This window comes from Cloeon dipterum, chromosome X (genome assembly GCF_949628265.1).
Source record: "Cloeon dipterum chromosome X, ieCloDipt1.1, whole genome shotgun sequence".
Lineage (NCBI taxonomy): Eukaryota > Metazoa > Arthropoda > Insecta > Ephemeroptera > Baetidae > Cloeon > Cloeon dipterum.
The window spans coordinates 6,016,028-6,040,513 of NC_088790.1; the positions used below are offsets into that span (position 1 = coordinate 6,016,028).

General features: G+C 38.6%; 5 protein-coding genes across 5 annotated transcripts; 2 read left to right on the forward strand and 3 right to left on the reverse strand.

The window, feature by feature from the left end:
• Positions 1 to 1,069: 1,069 nt before the first annotated feature.
• On the forward strand, positions 1,070 to 3,125 carry LOC135947298 (uncharacterized). The gene is made up of 6 exons (XM_065496030.1): positions 1,070 to 1,406; positions 1,656 to 1,927; positions 2,175 to 2,282; positions 2,355 to 2,456; positions 2,525 to 2,721; positions 2,787 to 3,125. The coding sequence occupies exons 1-6, from the start codon at positions 1,278 to 1,280 to the stop codon at positions 2,966 to 2,968; spliced, it is 990 nt and encodes a 329-aa protein (XP_065352102.1). The 5' UTR covers positions 1,070 to 1,277; the 3' UTR covers positions 2,969 to 3,125.
• On the reverse strand, positions 3,017 to 8,538 carry LOC135947297 (dicarboxylate carrier SLC25A8-like). Its single transcript, XM_065496029.1, has 9 exons — positions 8,386 to 8,538; positions 4,699 to 4,860; positions 4,482 to 4,625; positions 4,241 to 4,386; positions 4,073 to 4,185; positions 3,785 to 3,997; positions 3,587 to 3,727; positions 3,382 to 3,523; positions 3,017 to 3,319 (listed from the first exon to the last, which is right to left on the reverse strand). The coding sequence occupies exons 3-9, from the start codon at positions 4,623 to 4,625 to the stop codon at positions 3,217 to 3,219; spliced, it is 1,002 nt and encodes a 333-aa protein (XP_065352101.1). The 5' UTR covers positions 4,699 to 4,860; positions 8,386 to 8,538; the 3' UTR covers positions 3,017 to 3,216.
• Positions 8,539 to 11,998: 3,460 nt separating this feature from the next.
• bwa (alkaline ceramidase) lies at positions 11,999 to 15,961 on the reverse strand. Its single transcript, XM_065493905.1, has 5 exons — positions 15,689 to 15,961; positions 15,164 to 15,261; positions 14,149 to 14,405; positions 13,828 to 13,965; positions 11,999 to 13,167 (listed from the first exon to the last, which is right to left on the reverse strand). The coding sequence occupies exons 2-5, from the start codon at positions 15,254 to 15,256 to the stop codon at positions 12,861 to 12,863; spliced, it is 795 nt and encodes a 264-aa protein (XP_065349977.1). The 5' UTR covers positions 15,257 to 15,261; positions 15,689 to 15,961; the 3' UTR covers positions 11,999 to 12,860.
• Positions 15,962 to 19,674: 3,713 nt separating this feature from the next.
• On the reverse strand, positions 19,675 to 22,023 carry LOC135945359 (sorbitol dehydrogenase-like). The gene is made up of 8 exons (XM_065492992.1): positions 21,863 to 22,023; positions 21,751 to 21,784; positions 21,527 to 21,691; positions 21,317 to 21,476; positions 21,081 to 21,265; positions 20,190 to 20,368; positions 20,009 to 20,130; positions 19,675 to 19,958 (listed from the first exon to the last, which is right to left on the reverse strand). Exons 1-8 carry the CDS (start codon positions 21,911 to 21,913, stop codon positions 19,796 to 19,798), a joined length of 1,059 nt encoding a protein of 352 aa, XP_065349064.1. The 5' UTR covers positions 21,914 to 22,023; the 3' UTR covers positions 19,675 to 19,795.
• A 1,007-nt stretch (positions 22,024 to 23,030) lies between these two features.
• LOC135945362 (brachyurin-like) lies at positions 23,031 to 24,483 on the forward strand. Its single transcript, XM_065492995.1, has 6 exons — positions 23,031 to 23,293; positions 23,418 to 23,478; positions 23,537 to 23,690; positions 23,741 to 23,913; positions 23,971 to 24,212; positions 24,270 to 24,483. Exons 1-6 carry the CDS (start codon positions 23,246 to 23,248, stop codon positions 24,444 to 24,446), a joined length of 855 nt encoding a protein of 284 aa, XP_065349067.1. The 5' UTR covers positions 23,031 to 23,245; the 3' UTR covers positions 24,447 to 24,483.
• The last annotated feature ends 3 nt before the right edge of the window (positions 24,484 to 24,486 follow it).

Consider the following 24,486-nt stretch of genomic DNA (forward strand, 5'->3'; position numbering starts at 1 on the left):
CGCCGGTTGCAGCTGTTAAAATGGGTGTGCCGGTTGCAGCTGTTAAAATGGGTGTGCCGGTTGCAGCTGGTAAAATGGGCGTGCCGGTTGCAGCTGGTAAAATGGGCGTGCCGGTTGCAGCTGGTAAAATGGGCGTGCCGGTTGCAGCTGGTAAAATGGGCGTGCCGGTTGCAGTAAATTTAAAGTTCGCGCCTAAAATTGTGGAAAACTGTTTATTTCATTTATGTATTAAAGGTGGCAGCACTCGAGCACTCACGATTGCTCCCTCTACCCTTATTTAGAAAATAAACAAAACAACTATGACGTCATGCCATTTCTTTTGTCTTATTAATGATGACTTTTAATTGATAAATTACTTTCAATTTGTAATTATAGAGATAAATTGTTCAACAGGAAACTCATATAACAATATTAATCTATAGTATGTATAATTGATCAGGATTTTAAGTGCATGCAATTAGCCGCCTTTCCAGAGTTGGTTTGACTTGTTTACCGCATTAGTGTCAACCACCTGTCTCGGCTGTCTCTGTGTTGTGATTGAGTTTATTATTGCTTGTTTTGTTATTATTTATTTTGTTACTGTTGTGTTTGTTTTAAGTATGTGCAATGTGGGAGTGACAAGTGAGCGAACGACAGCTGTTAAAATGGGCGCACCGGTTCCAGCTGTTGAAATGGGCGCACCGGTAGCAGCTGGTAATATGGGCGGGCCAGTTCCAGCTGTTAAAATGGGCGGGCCAGTTCCAGCTGATAAAATGGGCGGGCCAGTTCCAGCTGATAAAATGGGCGGGCCAGTTCCAGCTGATAAAATGGGCGGGCCAGTTCCACCTGTTAAAATGGGCGCGGCGGTTCCAGCTGATAAAATGGGCGCGCTGGTTTCAGCTGTTAAAATGGGTGTGGCGGCTCAAAAATCATGAGATATTTTTTCCGATAGGTTTTGACCAAAAATATCTAAAATCGATAGGTGATTGAGAAAAAATACCTATCGAACTATCGATATTTTCACCGAAAAATATCGATAGTTCAAACTATCGATAGGAAAATTCCCATCACTATAAGACTATAACAGAAGAGCCAAGAAGAGGTAAGAAGAGGTATGTAAATACACAACACAGCCAACAGCGACAGAAAACAAGCAGGAGATTATGAATGTATGATATTATTGAGCAGGAAGAAAGGAGTGGATAGGACCGACGAAGAAAGCCAATTTAAATTAAAATTATACGTAAAGAGCAGCAGCTGAAACTTACTCATTGTCAGAAGATGAGGATCGAAGAAAAATGAACCAGGAACGCACTATCGTTAATAGAGACAGTACTGTGTGCGCATCTGCAAGCAGAAGATGTGATAGTTTTAACGTTAAGCAGAGGAAAATTCGGAAAATCCAACAAAATCTCTTGTTTGAGAATGTAAGTTAGTACACATATACAGTCATATTAAGTAAATGAAATTAAGGTACATAACATACCCCATTGGATGATATAGACAATGTAAAAATATATTTATGTACATACATATTTCACTTTTTGTCGCAATAATTTTTTTCGCATAAATTTAAAATGAGTTTTGTCTAAAACTGTCTTGCAATTTTACAATAAACAATAATACGTTTTATTTCGATTATTATAATTTATAAAATTACTTTCATTTGTATCCAGACCCAGCAGACAGATGAAGTTTGCATTCACATCCCTGCCCGTCCTCAATGCTTTGCTGAACATCTGGAAACTCGAAAAGAATTTGCGAGTCAACCTACACCTAATACGCAGAGCTACAATAATAGATCAACTCCAAAGCACACTCTTCCCCTGAAAATGACTATTTCAAGAGCGGCCAAACGAAAACTTGACTTTGCAGCTGCCCCAAGAAGCGAATTTCCTGGGCAGGTAGAAGAGGATTCTCTTGAAGAAATCTTTAATCAAAATCCAATGTAAGTTTTCAGAGTGTGCTAAAATGATGTGGAGAATAGGAATAATTTATAATTTTCTTCAATTAAAATTTTTTGTTCAACTCAATTAAATGAAGTAATTAGATTTAATGTATAATTTTGCTGCGATAAATAATTTTATGAATTATATTTCGCTTGGGCCTAGTTAGAGTAACTTATTCCGAGGTATCCACGTTTATAGATGCTCTTATTCATGCTGGAGCCTTAACATCTTTGTCCCGTTTTCTAGGAGGCTTTCAAATCCATTCCAGCTGGATGAGTTAGGGACTAAGCCTGGCAATAACTTTGCCAGCTCATTCGAAAACTCTTTCAAAACAGCTGAAAGTAATTTCTTCAGGTATGATTTCCAAGTTAATAAATCCCAACAATGCACCTTTGTCTGACAAAAATACAAACATTTCTGCTTCAGTGATGCAGGAAAATCAAATTTCTGCATTCCCCACAATAATTTCAACTTGGACTCTGAAGATGAGCTTGAAAACTTTCCAAGCTATGATGATTTGCTTTCCAAGTAAGTATATTATATTAATTAATTCAACATGTCTCACATGACTAATATCAATCTCATTATATGTATAGGTACAGCTTGAATACAGCGGATGAGAGCGCCGTCCAAAATTCTTCGTGGACTAGTGATGGCGAACTAGATGGTTTCATTGTGACAGATGCAAATCAGTTGCGAAACGACTTTCCTAACTCTTCTGGAGAGTCGCGATGTTCATCTTACTCGCCGCTGCTTGCGTCATCGCCGCCTGAAAAGCAGCTTTTGCTAGATGGTATGATAATTTAAAAGAATAATTACGTCCAGAAATACTTTTAACATGACATGTGCTACTTGTAGCTTCTGATCTCTGCGCTAATTACCAGTCTCTGTCTCAAAATTCTTTGGTTGATGTATGCCAAAAAGAGATTGAAAGTCAACCTATTGAGAGTGAAGACTTGTCAACTTTCAACGAGAAACTCCAAAGCATGAGCGCCGAAGAAGTGATGCAAGTGGTGAGGAGACTGCAGCAACAGCCGTGAGTACACCATGGTTTGGGTTCTGTGCGGTAGTTTTAAATTTAAAACACATTGTTTTACAAAATGAATGCACACTATAAGCAAAATATTTTATTTTATGCGAGAGACCAAGTACATTTCTACCTTGTAAAATTGTTTTAAAATAAATGTATAAATATGAGGTCTAAGGGTATGTAGTGTGTATCACCTTCACACAGAATAATGCACAACATGTATGTCAGATATTTTTGCGAAATCCTCGGAAATGTGGCTCAATCAGAGCGGCGAGAGTTGCTGATCATTTTCTTGAACTGCTCGTAAGTGATCCACAGAACGATATTCCAGCTCACCAAGCGGTAGAATGAGGGAGTAAATCTGCAACAAATTAAAATTATAAGAATATATAATAACTTTGCGTCTTTAAATATTCAATTTACCCTTTGTAAAAGGCAGTGGTTCCCTCTTGAGAAAACATGCGGATGGCGCAATCGATGGCGCCTTTGTAGGTGCCTGGAGCTGAATTCATGTAGCGAGTTTTCACGACATCCACGGGGGACGCGAAGACAGTTGTGCAAAATCCTTTATTAAACGGGATATTATTAAATGTTTCTATTTGCAATAATTGCGACTTTTAAACTTTACCTGCAATCACAGCCGAGGTAAAGTGGCATGGAACATTGTCTGTCATGAGGTTGTTTGTGATTATGGATTCTTTTATGACGTCGTAGCAGACGATCTCGGAAACATTGACGATAGCATTGCGACCAACGTTTGGGAAAGTTCCTGTCAATTGCAAACATTAATTATTATGTTATAACCGAGTTTCTTTTAGACACAAACCTTTCCAAAGTCCGCGAGCGCCTTCCGTTTGCGCGATAGTTTTATATGCCTGGAACGTGCTCTTGTATCTGGCACCGCTGTTCTTTTGGGCTGCCTGGAATCTAACTTTGACCACGTCTGTGGGTTGGGCAAACAGGACGGCAAGGGCGCCCGTGGTGAAGCCAGCGGCAATGCGGGTTCCAACGTGAATGGAGCCAGCGACCTTCGGGTTGCCTAGAAACAGAAGAAATTTTTGCGGGTAAAAATTGAATTTCACTTCATTTTAATTATTAATAATTAAATAATTACCTCCATCCAAGATCTGCTGGTAAAAAGCTTTGGTTGTGTCATAGAGGCCCAAGCGAACGGAGGCAAAGCACATCTGCCGCTGCAGACCAGCGGAAAGTCCATTGTAGAGACTCCTGTATTGAGACAATAAAGTCGCTGCGCGACAACCAAGAGGGTTGTGCTTATTACCTGGCGCCTTCTTGGCGCGCCATTGTCACGATTGTACCAACAAGACCCCGGTACTGGGGTCCTGCGGCTGCGCCTGGCATCACCACGGCCGCCTCTCCGCTTGTGGCCAGAGCAGTAGAAATCAGAGCACGTCCCTCGCCTTGAACCTAAAAGTTTTACATTTTTGTTATTTTATCTCATCAAAAGAACCTTTTTTTGTATTGGAATCCAGAAGTAATCAGACAAAAATTACTAAACGTACCTGCAGGCGGACCTTGGCAGTGTCAAGCGGGAAAGTGATGAAATCGGCTACGCATGCTGCTGTGCCTGCGGTCAGCAGCTTGACGTACAGCGGGCTTTCATTCACCACGGCAGTTTTTTGCGGCACTTTAGAAATTTGCGACATCTGCATACACATTAAAGATATTGGAAATATTAGTCGATTTGTTCGCCCTATTTCCATTTTATCGATTTCTCACCTTTATGGAATGTAAATTTATTAAATGGTTCTAGTTAAATTGGAAAGGCTCCTTCCCTAAAGTCGTCGAACAGAACGTAAATATGCGCACTGATGGCGCTTTTATGGGATATATCTAAATAGAAGGGGTTGATGATGTGCGCTAGTACCATGCTATGATAACCTGAAACACACAGATGGAATCAAATTAGTTTAAAAGCGACATTTTTTGGTTAGTGTGCTGCAAAATGGGCGAAAAGCTATTTCAGCAAGTGTAAAATAAATTTTCGCAATAAACATTGGGATCAAATAGATAATTAAGTTGATTAGAAAGTCGATGAAACTACTGAATTTCAGCGTCTTGTCTAAAGGTTCAGGCACCCTCACTTGTTCATGAATCTACATTATTTGAGTTTGTATTATTTTCTAAGCAAACACATGTGCATGTTGGATTGGTCTTGCCAGATTTACAATCTGCCAAAGGTGTGATCTTCTGCTAAAAATACAAGCTCTGGAAATTGCGTTTTTGGGTATGCCTGGTCGTACAAAATAAATGGTCTCTTTAAGGGATGCGCACATCTGAACCTTACATAGAGAGTGACCGCTTCTCACGATCCTTTCACATATACCAAAAAATAAAATTTCTTTTAGTTGTCAAAGCTGTTTTTTTAATCCCTGGTCGCCAAGGATTATTTATCATTTTGGTTTCTCATTGCTTCCTTTTAATCAACTTTATAACCTATCCATCATATTGTTTATTGCGAAAACCTATTTTATACCTGCTAAAATAGCATATGGTTATATTAAAAGCAATAAAAGAAACACATAGGAACTTCAATTATTGTCCGAAAGCAATAAAAACTAGCTAAGGAGTTTGGCGTTTCTGTGCGTTTGTTAACGCGGTGACCTTGGCAGCATATATATATGTTGATTGAGTGTTTACTAAGAACCAATCACTGGGTAATTGGCGACAACCAGAAAACAGATGAGTGCACACGTGTAGAGAGTGCGCGCGGCAGGTGTATTGCCATTGCCGCGCTCTGGGATAATTTGCGTAAACTTCGCATTACGCATTTCGCTGTCTTGTCGAGCTGATATATTTGCAGGAAGCAATAACGATTTGCTTAGCCGATAATTATGTATGTAGGGTGGTGCTTATTCACCTAAAGCTGTTAGACACATGCAATATAACCGACCGCATTGCGTATTGTGTATAGAAAATACAAACACTCCATCAGCCGCGGGTCGCTGCCGCTGGAGAAATAAAAGGAGAGAAACTCTAATGCATCACGGGTTTCTTCATTCACAAGATAATACGCGCTCCCATCCCATGTGTGTGTTCACCTAATTCAAGGTGACAGCCAGTTTTTTGGAAAGTTTTTGATATCGATTTCTTGGGAATGTGACGTTTATTTCAGGAGAGTCCGTTATTAATGTTTTGTATTTTTAACCCACAAATTATCAGTTTGCGCAACGTCTTTGAGCTTTCCTTTTCCTCTCAGAACGGAACAGCGTCACTTTAAATTTATCCATCCAAAACTTCCGATAACTTTGTTGTTTGGCAAAGATTAACTGTAAAATAAATATTTTAACCCAAAGCCACGGACGAATTCGATTCTGTATAAAGTCCTCAAGAAGGATGCACCAATTAATTTCCACCTCGGATCGTAATTAGAAAGGTGCAGTGTGATTTGCTACCTTCAATCACGCCGCATAATAGAGCCACTATATCCACTGATTTTCTAGTCGCTTTCAAGGTGGCTATTCCTCAATGTGATAAACAATTCTCGCTTTTGCATCTTAGTCGCGAGACGCAAAATAAAACTTTGATCGATCGAAACTCCTCTTCTGAGCGCATAGCAACCGTTTTCCCAGTTTCAAAATTGTGTCCTAAGCATTTTTTAAAACAAATAAAATATATCAGGCTCGTATGTTCATAAATACACTTGTTTTTATATGATCAAACTGGCTTTTTTATCTGTGATTTTTAATCGCCGAGTTAGCTCGCATTTGAATGCAACGCTGCGACCAATCATATGAAACAATAATTAGCACACGAAACATACTTGATATTAAAAGATTTTTTCGATTGAGACCGAATATCGGTAGCTGCTGGATCTGACTAGGCTGATTGGAGTAAGTATTGCGAAACGAAATGCTTTTCACCCATTCAAAACATACTTCATCGCTCAAAACAGTTGGGTAAATTAGTTACAAAATTGATGAATCGGCCTAATTTTAAAACGTTAAGCAACTTATGATTTTCTGGGAAATTTCCGTGACGAAATATTAAACTATAGCTCTGCTCGAGAAACTGAATGTGAGTTTAGGATGAAGAACAAGAGGCGCATACATTGATCTAGCTCGTAAACCGTCTCACCCTTTTGCTCGTGCTATACCCCCGCACCGCAGTGTTACATAAGCCTGAACCACGCTCGTCGGGAGCTTGCTTGCCTGCACCGCTTCCCTCATTTTATTTCCTGGCATGCTTACTCGATCAGAATTTCTCCAGGAGTTGGTTTTCCATCCTCATGAAATGATGAAATTAAAACTTGACTCTATATGTGCATAAATGTAATGAATATTTTCCTAAACGTATAACAAAATGCTGAAAGAAACGGAAGCGGTTACTATGCAAGAAAGGACCACGTTTAAATAACTATTGAGTCAAAGTGCTCTCGTTTTCATGGTGTTTCTTTTAGAATAGACAAATATAGTCTGATGGCTTTGCCAAGAAGTGCCAATTTGAGTTTCAAAGACGACAAGCAAATCGATATAGTAACTGTTTGTTGCAGAGGCTGACTACTGTGCAATTACATTTTTTTGTCTGGCGACCGCTCGCACTGCCAAAATCTAGTTTTGGCGAGATGCATTAACCTTGTAATGAAAATATGACCTTTTGGCACGGTTGCATCACGAGAGGCAAAATATACTGCGCGCGACTCGGCTCTCATTTGGATGACATCGAATCCATCGAGTTCTGGTTAAGACTGCATCAGAGGCTTTTCTAACGAGAGCAGCGCGTGTGGTGGCTGCAGAGTTGGCATAGAAACTAAAAGGCCGGCCTTAAACGCATCATGAACGGGCGTATTTTCTCAATCACGAGGCACGCGAACAACGATCATTTTGTCTCGCACCGTGAGAGATTTGCGTCAATTGTGTTGCTTCCTTAAATTCTCTCCGACGGTCAACAAACTAATTAATTCTTCGCTTTTTGGCTACTATCTGAATCACGCGTTCGTTCTCGACTCTTCCCGAAATCACACACGTGAATGCCTCGTTGTTTTTTTAAAGGTAGCAAAGAGTGGAAAAGTACCAGCGCTGTTGGTCCTCAGCTGTTTAACTTGAAACCGTTCCAAGCGTAAAAATTCAAGTAACGCGACAAAATGCTAAACTTTGCGCAAATAAGCGTTTCAATGCTTTAGATGGGTGCATAAGATTTACTCTCTATTGTCCAAAGAAATAACTGGGAAATCCAAAGCAACGCAGCACGCAACTAAATGTAAGCTCATTGTCATGGTAAATAATATTGACTATTTGGTTTTAACTCTTGATTCAAGAAATGGTAATGCGATTATAATATTGTGATAAATATTTATAATTGAAGCCAAATTTTAATCAAATACTCCCAAAAACAGCCAACCAAAAAACAAATACATGTTAATGAGTTTTTCTGTTAATTCAGAAGTGCAGTGACAAGTATACTCACCAACAGATGCAGACAAAATGATGTCCCCAATGATGGACTCGTGGACTTTTATACTAGAACTGGTGGGGACAAATCAAGCGCCTTGATCACTAGTCGTGTGCACCAATACGTGGACTTGGGCTGCTCGAGCACTAGTAGTTTGGGGGCTCGTCTCTCCCTCTACGCCGCGAGTTGGCTGCGACTCGACGTCATACTGCTTCGCACTGCGCCTGTTCTCTCCTCTCTGCTTTCATGCATCGATTTTGAGCAGGTGTTGCGGCCGGCGTCACACAATGAGCATACACTATTATTATTTGCCAGTGCGAAAATTCAAAAGCGTTTTTTGCTCAATTGTCGTCATAACATTGCTATTAAAGTTGGGCAGTGATCTTGCGTATTTTTTGTTACAAACTTCCAAGGTTTTCTGTTGGAAGATTAATAGCACAATTTACACGTTTGCGTTTCTTTTTGTCTAGTCATTTTGTTCTCACGCATTTTTAATGCGCTTCACTTTTATATGTTAATAATTCAAATTGATTATCACCAATACATTTGTAATTTTCTTGCGTCATATTTTGTTATTTTTAAAATAATTTAACTCGATCTTTGCCCTTTGCGTCATTGTCTCATATATTTTTGTTTGTCCATTTAACATATAATTTTTTTTAAATTACGTCACACAATATGGTTGTTTAGGACTTGTAGAGAAAGAAAAACCAACAACTAGAACACAATTTTCGTAAACTAATATAATTTTTAAATTGTCAGAATAATAAACTGCTACATTGTGATTTGCTGCGGAATCTGCATGGTGCTGATTATGAATTAAAACTCCTGATTCGCGAAGTCTCGCAGTAAACATGTAAACATTGGTTCGTTAAGTGAAAGTATATGTTTGCCAAAGAGGGACAGTCTAGAAATAGGCAAAGCGACTTGGAGACACTCCCAGCGGCTACGTATAAGAAGCAAGCCACGAGATGACTGAATTTGAATTACAAAAGAGTGCGAAAATGCAGATTCTAGCCCACGGTTCATTAGAAGTATTATTAGGACAGGTACCCATTGAAGAGTGTTGCTCTTTGCATTCCTTCCTGGTCGCGCCGCGCTTTCAAGGTTTTCGGTGCTTCGTGTTATTTCTGGAGGCGGCCACTAATCCTGCTCCCATATTATCATTCGGCATTATAATTTTGCCACTCTCTCGTAGCCAAATGTCCTTCAAAGCACCAACCAAACTACGCAACTGCGGATTCAATTGCGAACTTGGACCGTTTTTATCAAATCCTCTCTCGTGCGCACACTTTTCAATTTCGCAAGTTGTTTTTCGCCTTTTGTGCGATGAGTTGCGTGTTCTTCCTAGTCCTCCAATCTTATCAGCAGCTAAGCTTTTTTGTATCCTTATATAAAATCGGACTTTAAGTGTTTTGCTATACATAGTTGTAACCTTTGGCAACTGTAAGTTCGTGGGGAGGGGTTAATTGAAAAGTCTCTTACATTTCCTTAATTAGTTTGTAATATCCAAGGATGGACAAATCGTGCAATTGTTTTTGATACAAACTACCAGATGTGCGCGTCGAATTCTGTTCTTGGAGGGCAGTCAGCAGTTTTTTTTTTAATTATTTTTAACCTAAAAAAATACAAAACGAGCGTTTCATCCGGTTACTGTATTGAATGGATGTCTGAACGACCCAAGACCCAAATTTTTATTTGCTTCCTTTAACGATGTACACTAGGAAGTTATCGTTTGACATTTACTCACGGCCTTATCAAATTTTCTTGATAAAATGATTTTCTTCTTGATGTCAAAGATGTGCTTTTAACATCGGTCGCCCAGGATGTTCATTAATCATTGCACAAGCATTGAATTTGGTTTATCATTGGTTCCTTCCAATCAACTTAATTATACTTATTCATTCTTCTGTTTATTGCGAAAATTTATTTTACACTTGCTAAATAGCTTAGGTGAGTTTACATGAAATTTTTGCCAGTTTTTTAAAACTTCCTAGAAATTCTACAAAACAGTCTCATCCTCATTTTAACGGGAAAAGATTACTATTCAATTTCATAAGATGTGCGAGTCAGTAAAGTCTCCCATCAAAAGACCAATCAGTGCACTTACACTTGCAAAATGGAAATAATTAGAAAGGAGATGCCAAGTGAGGAGCAAACAAGTGCTTAAGTGTTAATTTTCGTTAAGTGACGCATCAAAGACCTTTATCCCTATGAGAGGCCCTCGCTCGTAGAGAGTTACTGATAAGGTTATCGCGGCTCTATCTCGGTGAAAAGTCTCTTGTGCTGAATTAACGAATCAGGTCTGAAGTCCAAAATGCATGAAACACGATTTGAACCATTGCGTTAACACCGTTATCGCTATAGCAACTATATACTTCTATATAATATATTCTAATTTTAGCTCTATAGACATGCAGATATGGCTTCTTTTTTATGATTACGTCTATATATATATGATTGATATTACGCGGCAGTGGAGTTACAAGAAGTGTTTTTATCGTGAACATCATATTTTAACTAACTTTCTCATCAACAAATGCATCGAGTTGCCAATTCTGAATTGTTCGCCTTGAAGAGGTCAAGAATTAAATGCTCGATCTGTGTGTAAAAGGGGCACGCGCACTCGGGGAGCCTATGGCCAGTCTGCCGATCATCGCGGCGCGTTTTACTAAAGTCGAAGGCTAACGTCTTCTGGTGGGCTTGTCGCCGGTTGCTATGCCACCACCGCAGTTGAGTGGGTCACCTTGGGAATCAGCAGTCGCTGCCGAGCCCCCAAGAGAACCTTTCTCATTGGCTGACCTGCAGTGCTCGACTCATAATCGCGCGATGAATTTCTTTTTGGTTTCATTAGCGGGCGCTCACCAGATTTTTCCAGTTGCAATTTAAGTTGAAGAGAGTTGTTTGCGGGTATTGAATAATGCAATATTCATGTACTTGAAGAAACCAGCATGATGTGTTGAAATAATAGCGGCATTTACTTAATTTCAATATTATTTTACCATTTTAAAATGTGGTTGACTTTGTATGCAATTTCTTGAAAAAAAAAATAACACGACAATTTTGCCCTATGATAGTGAGTTAAAACGGCTACGCACGGCTATATGCAGAATAGAAACATTATGTTGTACGGGAAATAAATGAAAGATCATGCTGACTTAGAGGTGTTATTAAAAATACATGTAGCCTCTTAAAAACACGTTTTTCTTCGTGCCGGTTCCGCCTCGCAACAAGTTTTTTTACGTCATTATTTGCAACTCTCCTAAAAGTGAAATTTCACCCATGCAGTGACACTCATCTTGCTGGCGCCGCTAAGGCTTGAAATCGCCTGAATCTGATAATAAGACAGTTTTTAGCCCTTTCTCAACGTGTTTATCATTGGGTGTGCATTACTGCAGGAAACACTGCTCTCAATAAATGCACAACTGTGGTTAAGAAACATGCTCTGCACTTTTATTAGTTGCCATATATATGAAACTCGAGTGTTATCATCAGAGACATGACATGTGGAGAGTTGATTTCATCATACAATTTCAAGTTCACTGACTGTAGCTGAAGCTTACTAAATAATTTAATATTTGCATAACTATAGATAATTGTTTGGTTTAGTGTTTAAAATAAACACATGTTTAAATGCTTTATTTTCTAGCTGTTTTTATTTTGGAGCATATTTAGCTGGTATAATGTTGTAAAATAGATATATCAAAGTAGCAAAGTTTTCAAACACAGCTCATGATAAGTTAGCAACACAAAATTACATACAGCATAGTAAATCTTTCATATCACTCTTAAAACAAAATTGTTCTCTTTTTAAAGCAGCCACACGAAAGGAAGTTAAAAATAAATGCACTTGCTTTCTGTTTATACTGTAACTTTCTTAAATAGATTAAATATTCTAAAGTTTGTCTATTGTGTCATTTTAATAAAATTTGTAATTATTTATTTAACAATTGTGCAAGGTTGACGTTTCTAAATTTTTATACAGCATAGCTTGCTCGACAATCACGTAAATTTTGTTTCACTTGGTAATCACATATTATATAGAAAGCAAACAAATAGCATCATTTGCTAGTCAACTATTCATGCTCTTGACAATATCACATCTATCACTACTTTGGTAATTGAAGTTCATTACAAATACATGTCTAAATGGCATATAAACTTGCTAAAAATACTGCTCATATTTTCAGATCAAAGCAACATTTTGATACAAATTTTCAGAATCTAAAATATGCTAGATTTAGTGGCATCTAAGTAACAATTTAACGCTTGAGCTATTTTTCTGCTGGTCTTTTTTTTGGCAATAATTGCAATCCTGTGTGTCTGGCAGTTCAAACCAACAAAAGCCAACTTGTTTGCTTGACTCTTGCGTCCTTAAAGCTATAAAATAGTTGAGATTTATCTCTGTTCAGGGCGTATCTCCATCGCGATTTTATCCTGAGACTGGTAGCCCTGTTTTACACATTTGACGCCGCGTCGACGTCTTGCAACTAAATCTGATGGCTACCGTTCTTAACCGTGATGTAAGGGACGCCGAGCTCAAAGTGGTCCCGGGGCCAATACTTGAGGGTGGGGCAGAGATCGGGTCTTTCGTCTTTGACGGCAAAGAAGGCGAATAGAACGCAGGCCGTGTAGGAGACGATGAAAATGCAGATGTGGAAGAGGGCGTGCAGATAGGGAAAATCAAGGGAGAGCCAAGTAGAACAGAACATGCGATCCGTGGTCCACAAAACGGTCGCCACGACCCAGGCAATCGCGCATCGGTTGCCCAAGCGTTGCACCCGCTGGTCAACATTCCTATGGAAGAAAAAAATTAAGAATTTTTTGAAGGGCACGAATTAAATACGAATAAATATACTGACGCAAATTGGTTCATTTTCAGCAAACTGATCAAGTCGTCAGTCTACCTTGCATTTGGTTAATTTGTTATTATTCTATGCAACCACCAATGGCTGTTTTACCAATGAATTTTTCATAAAAAAAAAAGAAAATGATGAGGAGAAACCAGTGTTGAGAAGTTTTCAATTTTTGTTTTTCTCTAAGATTGAGTGAGAAAAGTTAAACTAATTGTTGACTGATCTACATATTTTAAACCAATAAAAACAGCAAACAAACATTCTGATAAAAATTAAACATTTTGACCAGAAAAGTTTTGTGGCTTTTGAACAAAGATTATCAAGCAGGCAAACAGATCAGAATAAACAAGCCTGTGGAAAGCTCTAGTCGGCTATTGTCAGTTTAAAATTCAATGACATGAAAGGGAACACTTTGTTCTTTTAATTTCAACACCACCGAATTCTACTCACAATCGAATAAACGGATTCATGTTGTTTTGTGATATATATTTGGAATGGTATTGTCCTATTTAACATTGTCTTGTTTAGGTCACACACAGATAAGAAATGAGACCAATTCCACAAGCCACTTTTTTCAAAATTACTCAAAGTAAATACAAACCTCCGCAACTCAGTGGCGAGCAGAACAACGACCAAAATGCTGAATCCCATCAAAGCGAAAGCGTTGGCAAAGGGGTACAAAAATGCCAGTCCAGTGGCCACAACCGCCAAAGATATGATCGTGTAACCAAACTTGCGCCTGAAATATAAAAAATTGAGACGGTGTTCTACAATTTTTTCTCTATTTATCATTAGTTTCGGCGGGATTTTCGCTAACACTACTTATATCTTAAATAATTTAATGCGATTTGCTGTATTTTTATTGACTTGATTTGGAGTGATAAATTTAATTGAATGAATACATAAATCATAGTATCTATACCTGTCATTTTTGAAAATGCCGGGGAAGTGACGCCTTGGGAAAAACATGGCGAGAGCGGCGGCCAACACCCACAGGATGGCCAATTCGTCCAGGAGCTGGCCGATAAAGCTGAGGGTCGCATGGAAGTAGGCTGAGCATAGTCCCACCACCATCAGCAAAATCCAGATCACGTGGATTCCGGGGTTAGCAAATCGGCCGTATTCACGGAATAAGTGGATAAGCACTGGTGGCATTAGGAAGAACAATATGTTGCTAAACTGCAAAAGAGATAAACAAAATATCGTCATTTGACATCAGAGTCGCATAAAATATTATAGCGGGGTGCGTATTGAACGAGTGGACGCATTGACGTGTTTTGATGAGTGTTGAAACTTGCGTGCGCGTTGACCCCTGAACCTCACGCAGCAAATAATTATCAGTGAAAGGCATGGCTTTAAAGCAGCGTGGTACCGGAAAAGAAACGTTCAGCGCTGACCCAATTTTAAATTGCGTAAATTCGACAAAGTATCAAAGTGAGGATTTGCATTAAAATACTGCTTGACAGCTAAGCATAATACAACAGACCTAATTTGGATTTGAATCGAGTTATGAAAATAAACCTAGACGTTTAGAGAATACGCAAGGCCGCATAACCAAGACTGCAATGCGGGGAATATTTGCGCAGTGAACATCCGCTGAGTTATATAATTTTTTAGCAGTAATGAAACTTTTGAATATTTTAAAATTTATTTTAGATAATTTAAAACAAATTTACAAACTCAAAACTGTCTGAACTTTTAAAACATTATGGTTTATGGTTCTACAGTTTAAAAATCGATGTGATTAATTTTTTTCTCGTGATCATGTTCTAATTTATATTATTTTGACAAAGAAAAAGCAATTGATTCATTGATTTTTAGTCTATTTTGCAATCCTAATGGTGAAGGCCCTCAAAAATAACTATCTGGGTGTCTGCCAAATGCTTAAATGTCATGCTGATCTTGATGAGGGGTGAAAGATTACAAGGGACACTCACCGTGTTGGTGAATTCAGCAATCACAGGACTGAATTTATAGTTGTTTTCGCACCAGTCGATGGGCGAACTGCCCGGCTCCAAATTCTGCCACATTTTTGCTGTAAAATAGGTCCACATTTCAGTCTTTTCGAAGCGACTAGCCAGCCACACAGCGAACTGGTGCGACACGTATAATAGTAAAGCACAGACAGAGAGCGGGACTAGAGCGGGACGAGCCACCAAATAATCATAACAATGACAACAATAATTGCGCGCCGTCGGCCGCGCGGTGGCCTTCGCTGTTTGTAAATTTCCACGCACGGCCATCCGCGGTCGGTCAAGCTTCAGCAAAATCGATCCCCGTTTTCGATTGCCACCCGAATAGAACGGCGATGTGTCCGAAACGGGCAAAAAACGGGCCGAGATCAGAATCTGACTTTTCACAAATTGCGTCACAGACGAGAGCGATCCGTGCTTTCGTTGCCATGGGCTGTTTGCTTCGCTCTCGATTTTCCTGCGGTCCTCTCCGACCCAATCACTGCTCACCTGCGGTCGCCCCTGTGGCTCTGGACCTGCGAATTCTACCCTTTTCCTCGGCCGCCCCTCGTCTGTTGTGGCTATCAGCTGATTTAGCTCCTCGCGAACGCAGCTCTGGCGCATCAGTGTCTGCCTGGCTGTTTTTTGACCCCACTTCTCGCCTTCTCACTGCGCCGTTCCTGTCGGTCCGTAACGTGCAATGCAATTGTATGCGGCAGTCGCGGTGGGTGACTCACGCACGCGTGGGGCATGCGTCCTCCGTAGCAACAAGCACGACGTACTTTATCTCTTCAGGAGAAAATGAATTATTATTATTTCCTCCGCTGCGCCGTCCAGCAGCTCCGGCGAAGACCTGCAATAGCAGATAGCACGGAGCAGCGGTTCTTGATGACACTATCTCTGTCAGCCACCGCGAAGATTGCGGGTTGTCATGCGGAAATTACTCATTAAAAGCCAAAGGAAATGGTGATCCCTTTTGCGTTGCGCAATTTATTTTTAGTTAGGAAAACATGCTTTAATAATCTAGCCCATAATACCGTTTTGGTTTTGATTGTTTCAGTTCTAATCTCTTGAAAGGAACCAAATTTTTAATTTGTTTATCATTACGGAATGACTTAAAAAATATTTGTGTAGTAATAATGCTTATCAGCAGAACACTCAAAATAGAACAAAAAGTGAATAATGAGATAACTAAATTCAGGTTTCGGTGAGCAGGTTTTACAAAATAAAATATATTTGAAATATATTTTCATAAATTTCAAATTTCACAAGTTGGAATCCTAGTTTTATATTTTCATTTTATTTTACTAATCATTTTGTTTGAGGATCCAAGTGATGTGAATTTGAAATATCGCCTTGAATTTTCTCTCCGCTAAAATGAAACAGTATCTGTTAAACTTAACGTTACATCTCCACCTGCTAATTAAAAATCCACACATAAGTCTGCATATTATTTTTTTCAGCAGCGTGAATTTTGCGTGGGCTGAAAGGTATAGTATTTTTTTAACTTTCACTGACTCTCACATCGGTTTCGTTATCATTATTTTTATTTGCATTATGTAGAAAAAGCACAGAAACTTGAGTGTCGATAGGAGATTTGGAATTTCATCTTGTGATCTGAAATGAAATTATTTCGAAAGTTTTAATTAAAAATAACCTATGGTTGGTCTAATTAAAAGCTGTGAGCTACACATTTTAACGTATAGGTGTAGTTTGAATTTTCAATATTATGCCGTGTGTGTTTGTGTTTTAAAAAACGTTGCTTGCAGTCAGGTTTTAAAGCGCTGAAAAGCAAAACACGAAAAAAAGGAATAATTTAAATTTCGCAAATTTTTTCAACTACAAATCTCGGGTTCTAACCGTCGGAATTAAAAAAATTTCAACCGTTGAACTCGTTTCGACCGCCTTTGAGTAGTTTAAGTGTTAAGGAGGTGCGTACCCCATCCCCTTTAAACGCTATAGCTTGAATTTTGATAAAAAAAATTAACATGATTCCACAAGGCTTAGAAATATTTAAAACTATCTAAAATTCCTTCTTAATCACCACCCTGTCCCTTCTTCAAACACTAAAAAATATGTTTAAATGCAAATTAAAACAATAACTCAGTAAAATAAAATGTAAAACATTCCATAGCTCAAAATTTTCGTTATATTTTGCATTTAATAAAATATATTATTTCTGTTGACGATTTTCGCGATAGGATTAAGGGTAATTGTCAATTTTTACCGACTTTATTTGCCCATCCTGAATTTTACATATGTTGTTAGAGGTGTTTCATAGGGTGTAACCTGAAATTTTGAGCAAAAAATTGGGGGGCTTTTGTTGGGAAATCGCGATTTTCGGAAATAAATAATTTCAGATAGTAAATCCGAAATATCAAGTTATCTTCGGTCCAGATTGGAATTTTGATGTGGTTTTTTCACCTTCAGACGTAACTTTTTAAGTAGAACAAGTTTGCCGTTGGTCAAAATTTTGTAGGTCATAAGGTCACAAATTCGCATGCAAAATGTTTGTTTAAAAAAATCGCAAAATACACCCCCTCGGAGTTTTTCATGAAAACGTAAAAAATGTAGCCCTGAATGCGTAGAATCGAATGGTCAAGAGAAATCGATGGGCACTCTCATAGATCGCGAGATATATTGAATTTAAGGATTCGTGTCGAGCGTCCAGCACGACGACAACATCATCCGCCGATTTTACTTTCGTAATTTACGTCGGAATTTGATCTGTAACCCCACAAGTTATGCATATCATTACCTAGAAAAATAAACGAGCTTTCCAGCGGTGTGCTTTAAATTTTGTTTGGTCTCAAACTTTTCAAGTAATAGCGGCGCGCGAGAAGAAAATATAAATTTTCAAATATTGTCATTTTCGCAAGTCTCAAATCTCGGGTTCTATAACCATCAGAATTGCAAAAACTACCCACCGTTGGACTCGTCTCGACCTACCCTAACCAGCTAAAAGGTTTAGAGGTGCTTTTACCCCCTACCCCAAAGTTTATGTACTTCAACCCCCTCAAAAAAGTAAAAAAAGTGTAGCGTCTTAGGGGTAGGGGGTAAAAGCACCCCTAAACCTTTCAGCTGGTTAGGGTAGGTCGAGAGGAGTCTAATGGTTGGTAGTTTTTACAATTGTGACGGTTAAAACCCGAGATTTGGAGTTGCAAAAATCAAGAAATTGGATTTATTACCTATTTTCGTGTTTTTGGGTTCTTTTTGCACCTCCAAATCTCGGGTTCTAACCGTCAGAATTGGAAGAACTACCAACCGTTAGACTTGCCTTGACCTCCTATAAGTAGTTGAAGGGTTAAGGGGTGTTTGCTTTCCACCCCTAAGTTGCGATACAGCTTTAAAAATGTACGTGAGCGGCGCCAGGAACGGTCGTTGGTTACTAACAAAATTGAAGCTATGGGGATGATAGGGGTTGGGTGCCTCCTAAACCCTTCAGGTGGTCATTCAGAGGAGGTCAAGATGAGTCCAAAGTTGGGTAATTTTTGCAATCTTTATGGTTAGAACACGAAATTTGGAGGTGCAAAAGAAACCAAAGCGCATCTTTTCAGCGTATATTTGCCCTTTTATGTTATTGAAAGGGGGGCCTTTAATCTACGACAGCGTGACATAATAACAAAATAAATGTAGTGGTTGTCAACACCGCTGTGCGAGAGCCCCCACTGAAAGATAATTAAGACCGTTAAACTGTCGCAAAGTTTAACGCGATATATATTTCAGTCTTCTGTTGTATCTAGGGTTCCAAACCCCGCATTAAAATTGTACGTATATACTTTTCTCGAAAAATTGCTGAAAATAGTTTTAGACAGCAGAATAAATTATATATAATGTCTTTAAAATAAGGTACTCGAATTTTTATTTTAATCAATGAGTTTTCCCCATCATCCTTTTTAGCGAAAGTATTTTGTTATATATGTTTTATTTACTGATTGCCTTTCCTTTTTTTCGTTCGCCGCAACATCAGACAACAAAAATACCTCATTTACTGCCGTTAACTGTGCGTCACGTTTCTAGGTCGACTGGTGCGTGCATTGATGTGATTGAGAGGGATGCGGAGTTGATTTATGTATATATTACATTGTGATTATCCAAGCCTTGCTACGAATAATTGACTCGGTTTTTCCTCAAGCTACGTCATATCGGCAATTTGCTGTGAAAATGTGAAACTTTTCTTGTGTTGCTCTGGATTTGGAATATATTAATATTACGAGATCCATTTGAAACGTGTGTGGGCTAAAAGATTCGAAAGCATTTGAGTAATTATTTGTGGCATTAATATATTCTTAACATCTCATGTATTTAAAACCTGTTTTTCTCCTAGAAGTCCGCAAATTTTTTGTTTGTCGAAGTATATCGTAAGGATTTAAATGACTATGGCGCGTCACCTTTTTGAATCAAGATGGTTTATATTTTATTTAAATATAAACCATTTATATAAATTTATAAATTAAGATAAATCTTAATTTTTGGATACAAATGAAACGATTCAGTCAGAGTTGAAAAATATAATTTTTACATTCATTGCAACAGTAAATAACATATCGCACATTTAATTAAGGACAGTCTCGACTTTCCTCGCATTTAATGAATCGCAACGGTGCAAGATCAATTTTAGTTTTCTTTCTTGCAATGAATCATGATTTTCACAGCTCCACCTGCACCAGTCTTGGCGTTTTCAAATGCCTCAAGAGTCTGCTCCAGAGTGTAGTTGTGCGTGATCAACTTCTTGACGTCCACTTTGCCAGAAGCAATCATCTCCAAGGCCAAGGGGTAGCTGCAATTTTAATTTAGAAACCAAGTACTCTTGATCGATCCCAAACTTACCAGTTTGCGTATCTGAAAACGCCTCTAATGTCCACTTCCCTAACCAGGGCATTAACCAAGGGTATGGTCACGTTTGGCTTTCCCATGCCTACAATTACCACGACACCACCAGACTTCGTAGCCTGAAATTCGAAAATTGAAAACATTGATGGAAATTTGAATAATATTTCATGGTCCCCACCTGGATTGCAATCCTGATGGAACTCTCTGCTCCGGAGCATTCGATGGTCTTGTCGGGCTCCTTTCCCAGAAGCGCGTGGATTTTCTTAACTATGGCCGTTTCATCACTGTCCTTGTCAAGCAGGATAGTGTGGTCTGCTCCCAGCTCCTTGGCCAAGTCAAGACGATTTTGCATAATGTCTAAAAAGCAATTATAAACTCTATTTAATTTACATATTGAACAAAAAAAACAGTAAAATTGACAATAATAGAAGCTATTTTTCAGCTATCTCTAAAAATGGTGTGGACAATTATCTAAAGGGGGATAAAACTCATTTAAATTATTTAAATAAGCTATAGGGTTGTTGATTTGTACACATATTTTTTCTCACCGACCAATGAAAGGCATAAAATAAGCATTTGTGACATTAATTGATCAGTCGAATTATAATTATTTAATTTTTAGTCTTGAAAAATATTTTCCAAATTTCAAATGCCTCTATTTTTCCAGAAATCATTTTTAAAATTTTTAAAATTATTATGACTTGAACCAGAAACTCGGTAAAAGGCTCTGCTATTACAAATAGGTGAAGACACAATGATAGAATCGTGGAAACGAGAGAAAGTTCAAAGTGTACAAATGAAAGATGTATTCAAATGGCAAAAAACGGGCCACGGGGCTTGACCGATACGAGCACTTAATCGCCGCGGCCCGAAAAACATTCACGGTGGTGTATAATTTTTTTAATTTAAGTGGATAAGCGATTTTTTTCAATTTATATACCCAACAGAAAAAGTGAAATTTCCTTTTTTGGTTGATGTCAGACACAAAGTGCAGTGTCATTATTAAATGCTTGAATATTTAAATTACATCTCTTCCAATCGGTAAAGCAATTAAAGCCTACTTCATTACCAGTGATAATGACGTTGGTAGCGCCCATGGCTTTAGCGCTGAGGAGCGACACGAGACCAATGGGTCCAGCGCCTGTGACAAGGACGGTTGACCCCAGTCTGACATCTGCCCTGCGGCATGCGTGCACTCCGACAGACAAGGGCTCTAGAAGGGCGCCTTCTGGTAGTGAGACGTGGTCTGGAAGCCTGCATTTTTTTAATTATTCAAATCCTTTCTGGCGAAATAATTTTTAATACTTGAAACAGAAGTCGGCTGCGTGAGTGTAGTATTGGCACAGATTTCCGTGGCACGGCGGAGTGGCGCAGAAAATGATATCAGCACACAGATTGTACCGGCCGTGTTTGCAGTACTCGCACGCCTTACACGGCACGCCTGGTTCAATAGCAACTCGGTCCCCTGAAACGTCGATATAAGATGCAGCCAAGAAAATCGGGCCGTTTTATTACCAACTTTGAGATTCTTGACGTTCTTGCCCACCTTGGCCACGGTTCCACTCGCTTCGTGACCCATTATCATGGGCGCCTTCACCACGAAATCGCCGATGGCACCTCTAACCAAGTAGTGCACATCAGATCCACAAATTCCCACACTGCCCATCTCCAGGAGAACCTCTAAAATGTTATATTATTTATTAACAAAGATTTGGATAACGTATTATTAAAAAGCTCACCATGATCTTGGGGTTCTGGAATCGCTCTATCTTCCTGATAATATTAAAATTAATTAATTTACACTCAAAATATAAAATGAATTCGATTTATATTTTTAAAACTATCTCTCACCAAGCGCAAATCGTCGATCTTGTGTAGAACAGCTGTCAGGTTGGTTGTCATTTTTTCGGAGGTTACTTTGTGTTACAGTTGTTACAAGCTTCCTTCGAAACGCTGCGCTGTCAGCTGGAGAACAACTTAATAGTAGTTGTACTACTGAAGAGTGAGAGTCAGCTTTGTTATTGCTGGCTTTTAAAGGGGGGTGAAGAAATAGTGGGCATTCACGCAAGCGCCAGAACACTTCCTTTTTTCTACAAGCTGCTTGTGCCCTGTACTAAATGCCCCGCGCTTTTAAAAGTTAAAATACCTTAAAAACATTATTGTGAGGCATAACAGTAGAGTGGATCAAAATAGGCCTTAAAAATGGAAATGCTGGAAATCCAGTCATAATATGAAATTAAAATCTCCTATTTGTTTATAATAAATTGATTTATTAATATTTCTTCTGCTGAATTTAAGTAAATGCAGTGCAATTATTTTAAATTTTACTTTCCTAATTTGCTAAAGTATAAAAACAGACTTGCATTTTTAGCCAAAATATTTCATATGGAAGCTGATTCTCTTATAAAATGAGTTAATTTCGGCTATAAAGTATAAAAAAACAATTTGGATTCTGAATTTATTTCACAATTTTGTTATCCTGATAAAGGTCACATGAGCTTGTTTAGAGCTTTGGAGACACAAAGACGCTTTTTCGCTTCAATGCTGATAAAACTGTGCACACGGCACGGTTTTTTAGTATTACTTAACAAGAAGAGGAGATCTCAATTAATTTAAAGGAGGTCAAATGGGTTCGTGTGTACCGCAAAAGTTGAACGCAAAAAAGAAATGTTTCTCAACAAGGACCAACTGAGAAAATTTAAATTTGAAACATCTCATCAATTTTTTTAGTTTTGAATAAGCTATTAATTAATTGTTATCATAATGGTTAATGCGTTATGTTTTAAAGAACTTGAAATCAACAACAACCAAGACAAATAATACCTTTTTGACTTGTATGTATAATTATTATATAAATAGTCAAAAATTGACTTAAAGAAAAAGGCATCAAATTATTGTGCTGTTCTCATATGGAGGATATTGTAATTTTTTCTTTGGTTAATATATTAAATTATTAAAAACCAATCTAATTTTGACTCGCTTGCTAAAAGGATTCTAAAAATACATTGCCAATTTTTTCATTTGATTTCGGGATTACCAATGATGAGTGTATCACAAAATCGCAGACGAAGCCAAAATCTCGTAAGAAGCAGGTGCTGTCTCTTGAACGTTTGCATCAATAGAACGATAAGATTTCGTTTGCATGGTGATGAAGACGATAACGCATATCTTGTTATATAAGAGAAGCTGAATTTAGAAATAAAGTCGCATAATTAACATAAAAGTGAATTAGAAATGTGGAAAAGTGCAGTTGCAATTTTGGCTCTTTTAGCCTTATCAGAGGTATGTCACACACTATATTCATCCTTACAAATTTATTCTACCAACGAGCTTGCTCTTGAAGTAGATGTTATATAATTTGAAGAAAATTGTAAATTTTTATTAATGAAGATATTTTTTTACTTAGGCTGCCGATTGGCAGAACGTGAAGCCAGCTTACAGAGTCAAACCTACTGTTCTCAAAAAGAGTAATTTTATGGATATTAAAATTCAATAAGCCTGCTCAAATTTCAATATTCTTCACAGCTTATAGACACACTAATAGAATTGTCGGAGGAACATTCGCCACTGTCGGCCAGTTTCCTTACGTATCCGCTATTTTGATCGACGGAACGAGTTTCTGCGGCGGAGTGCTAATTTCGGACTACACCGTTCTGACTGCTGCTCATTGCGTCAATGGGTATGCAAATTTCGAGGAGTTTCTATATGGCCCATAAAATTATCTTGAAGGGGGTCAACATTCGAAATTACCCTCGGCGCCCTAAACATCTACGATGAGACCGAACCAGGCAGACTAAAAATCGTCCCAGCGAAAGTGAGGGTCCACGAGGCTTACTCCGACTTTAACTTGGCCAATGATGTCGCGATTCTCGAGTTTCCGTCCCGAATTGAATTCACAGACAGTAAAATGAAGTCTTATGCATAATGTTGGAAAATGGCATAAAAATTTCAATTTATAGCCATCAAGCCCATTCGCCTGCCTTCATGGTCGCAGAAAGATCTGCTCTTCGACGAGGAGCTTCCAGCGCGCATCGCTGGCTGGGGCTGGACCTACGATGGCGAGAACAGCATCAGCAGCGATTTGCTCTACGCCGACGTGACCACTTTGTACACAGAACTGTGCGAAAGCTACTACGGTTTGCTCTACCACTCCAGCCAGCTCTGCATTGACACGTTCTTCGGACAATATGGCACTTGCGATGTTTGTTTAAAAATACTTCAAAACTTATTGAAATAATTGAATAAAAATTAAACACAGGGTGACGCCGGTGGTCCTCTGATTCTGGTCGAGAATGACGGAAACGAAACTCTGATTGGAATCGCCAGTTACTACGCCGACGACGGCTGTGAAGGCATCGGCCCGCAAGGTTTTGCCCGGATCAGCTCACAACTTGATTGGCTTGAAGTCCACGGTGGTGTTATCATTAGACCGTGATTGCTTTGCCTTTGAATAAAAATCCTTTTTAATCTTCTTT

Bases quoted from the DNA above. Each gene is read 5' to 3' on its own strand.
- LOC135947298 (XM_065496030.1), top strand. From the start codon at position 1,278: ATGAACCAGGAACGCACTATCGTTAATAGAGACAGTACTGTGTGCGCA. The intron at 1,407-1,655 runs GTAAGTTAGTAC...ATTTGTATCCAG, and splicing joins AAAATCTCTTGTTTGAGAAT to ACCCAGCAGACAGATGAAGT. The intron at 2,722-2,786 runs GTATGATAATTT...TGCTACTTGTAG, and splicing joins AAAGCAGCTTTTGCTAGATG to CTTCTGATCTCTGCGCTAAT.
- LOC135947297 (XM_065496029.1), bottom strand. From the start codon at position 4,625: ATGTCGCAAATTTCTAAAGTGCCGCAAAAAACTGCCGTGGTGAATGAA. The intron at 4,387-4,481 runs GTACGTTTAGTA...TAAAACTTTTAG, and splicing joins CTGCCAAGGTCCGCCTGCAG to GTTCAAGGCGAGGGACGTGC. The intron at 4,186-4,240 runs GTAATAAGCACA...GTCTCAATACAG, and splicing joins GCGCGCCAAGAAGGCGCCAG to GAGTCTCTACAATGGACTTT.
- bwa (XM_065493905.1), bottom strand. From the start codon at position 15,256: ATGTGGCAGAATTTGGAGCCGGGCAGTTCGCCCATCGACTGGTGCGAA. The intron at 14,406-15,163 runs GTGAGTGTCCCT...TCTCTTTTGCAG, and splicing joins TTGCTGAATTCACCAACACG to TTTAGCAACATATTGTTCTT. The intron at 13,966-14,148 runs GTATAGATACTA...TTTATATTTCAG, and splicing joins GGCATTTTCAAAAATGACAG to GCGCAAGTTTGGTTACACGA.
- LOC135945359 (XM_065492992.1), bottom strand. From the start codon at position 21,913: ATGACAACCAACCTGACAGCTGTTCTACACAAGATCGACGATTTGCGC. The intron at 21,692-21,750 runs GTGAGCTTTTTA...ATAACATTTTAG, and splicing joins TCCAGAACCCCAAGATCATG to AGGTTCTCCTGGAGATGGGC. The intron at 20,369-21,080 runs GTAATGAAGTAG...ATTGCTTTTTAG, and splicing joins TACCAACGTCATTATCACTG to ACATTATGCAAAATCGTCTT.
- LOC135945362 (XM_065492995.1), top strand. From the start codon at position 23,246: ATGTGGAAAAGTGCAGTTGCAATTTTGGCTCTTTTAGCCTTATCAGAG. The intron at 23,479-23,536 runs GTAATTTTATGG...TATTCTTCACAG, and splicing joins ACCTACTGTTCTCAAAAAGA to CTTATAGACACACTAATAGA. The intron at 23,691-23,740 runs GTATGCAAATTT...ATTATCTTGAAG, and splicing joins GCTGCTCATTGCGTCAATGG to GGGGTCAACATTCGAAATTA.